Below are 2,237 nucleotides of genomic sequence, written 5' to 3' on the forward strand. Positions count from 1 at the left end.
GGAGGATGCGGTGGCCGGGAGCGGCCACTGCACTCCAGTCTGGGCGACAGAGTGAGACTCCAACTCAAAAAAAAAAAAGAAAAAAGAAAAAATTGTGTAGCTAGATAGACAGGTGGTTATGTCCGAGAACTTTCTTTGTAAGAGTGACATTTGAGCAAAGACCTAATCGACAAGAGGGAACTGACCATGACAGGGAACATGGAATGTTCCAGGTTGACCTGGCCGCAGTCTACTCGACCATCCATACTTTTCATCTACCTGTTCATCCATCCATTGATCCCTTCAGCATTTTTCTTCTCTTTCCCATCCATTCGTCTGTCTGTCCATCCAACTTTGTCCCACACCCACAGGCATTAACCTAGCTCCTACCAGGTTAGGGGGTCAGCGAGAATAAGAGCCAGCCCTTGCTCTTGAAGAGAGCGGCTTTGCCAGGGAGGTCAGCGATCCAAGGGGTCGCTTCACAGGGGCTTAGAAAGCCAGAGCTGAGGAAGTTCAGAGCTGGAGCTCACTACTGGCTGCGGTGGACAGGAGGCTTCCAGAAAGAGCAGGGAAAGGCCTTGAGCTGAGCCCGAGGGCCAAACCCCAGGGCCACCTTCCATCATGTCAGATTTCCATGACAAACCCCATCCTGCAAGTCCCTGGCTCTCAGGACCCTGCAGTCCCTCCCTGCCATTGGTCCCCACCGACATCTCCCATGCTCTCCCATCTCAGAAGCCTGCTGCAAGCCTGGGAGCTACAGCGGCAGGAGGAGCGCCAGCAGGCCAGGCTGCGGCGAGCCCGGGAGCAGCGGGTCCAGCAGCAGGTGGCTCGCTGCCTGGCGGCCTATGCACCCAGAGAGAATCGGGGCCCCGGAGCCACCCAGCGCAAGCTGGAAGAGCTGAGGTAGGGAGCCCCGGGCTGCGGAGGGGCTGGTGGGGAGAGGACAGGGAGGCCGTGTGAGGTCTCAGACTGTGGGAGCAAGGAGACCCAGCCCTCACCTTCCCTGGGGTCACCAAGGCCGCTTCACTGCATTTTACAGATGAAGACACTGAGGCATGGAGAGGAGAAGCCCGTTCAAGGTCATCCAATTCATAATATTCCCTGTAGCTGTTGAATGCTCAAGGTTAAAATGTTCTACATGGGCCGGGCTCGGTGGCTCAGCCTGTAATCCCAGCACTTTGGGAGGCCGAGGTGAGTGGATTGCCTGAGCCTGCGGGTTCGAGACCCACCCAGGCAATTTGGCAAGACCTCGTCTCTACAATAAATCAAAAATTAGCTGGGTGTGGTAGCAGGCTCCTGTAGTTCCGGCCACTTGGAAGGCTGAGGCAGAAGGATCGCTGAAGCCCAGCAGGTCAAGGCTGCGGTGGCTGGGAGTGTGCCACTGCCCTCCAGTCTGGGCAATAGAGTGAGACTCCAACTCAAAAAAAAAAGAAGTTCTACACAGATCACCACGTTTTCAAATCTTGTTTTTCCAATGTCTAATGCCAGATATGCTTGTTATAAAATTTCAGGTTGGGTGCTGTATTCCTAACCGTTTCGGAGGCCGAGGCAGGAAGACTGCTTGAGCCAGGAGTTCAAGACTAGCCTAGGAAATATAGTGAAGCCTCTCTACAAAAAAATTTTTTTTAATTGCTAGGTAGGGTGGCTCATGCCTGTAGTTCCAGCTACTCAGGATGCTGAGATGGAAAGATTAGCCCAAGAGGTCGAGGCTGCCGTGAGCCATGATTGTCATGATCATGTCACTGCACTCTAGCCTGGGTGACAGAATGAGACCCTGACTTAAAAAAAAAAAAAAAAAAATTCAGCCAGGTGCATGCCTGTAATCCCAGCACTTTGGGAGGCAGAAGTGAGAGGATTGCCTGAGCCCAGGGGTTCGAGACCAGCCTGAGAAAGTTTGTCTCTACAATTAAAAAAAAAAAAAATTAGCCAGGCATGGTGGCACACGCCCAGAGTCCCAGCTACTTGGGAGACTGAGGTGGAGGGATCATCTGAGCCCTGTAGGTTAAGGTTGTGGTAGCTATGAGTGTGCCACTGCACTGCAGTCTGGGCAACAGAATAAGACCCTGATTCAAAACAACAACAACAAAAATTTTAAAGTGACAGAAATAGTGAATGCAGAACACAAACAGCCCCCACAGCCCCACTCCTGGAGACAACCATTGTTCACAGTGCAATGAAGAATCATCTGGTTTTTTTTCTGTTGTTGTTTTTTGAGTTGGAGTCTCACTCGGTCGCCCAGACTGGAGTGCAGTGGCCGC

At 52.3% G+C, this 2,237-nt stretch overlaps 1 protein-coding gene across 1 annotated transcript in view; it reads left to right on the plus strand.

The window, feature by feature from the left end:
• TSGA10IP (testis specific 10 interacting protein) overlaps positions 1-2,237 on the plus strand; it is a 13,158-nt gene that overhangs the window by 6,750 nt on the left and 4,171 nt on the right. Inside the window, exon 5 of the mRNA XM_021713932.1 lies at positions 712-882. Coding sequence (XP_021569607.1) covers positions 712-882 — 171 coding nt within the window. The remainder of the gene's footprint in view (positions 1-711; positions 883-2,237) is intronic.

Source organism: Carlito syrichta, unplaced genomic scaffold (genome assembly GCF_000164805.1).
Source record: "Carlito syrichta isolate Samal-C Ts95f unplaced genomic scaffold, Tarsius_syrichta-2.0.1 Scaffold304878, whole genome shotgun sequence".
NCBI classification, from domain to species: domain Eukaryota; kingdom Metazoa; phylum Chordata; class Mammalia; order Primates; family Tarsiidae; genus Carlito; species Carlito syrichta.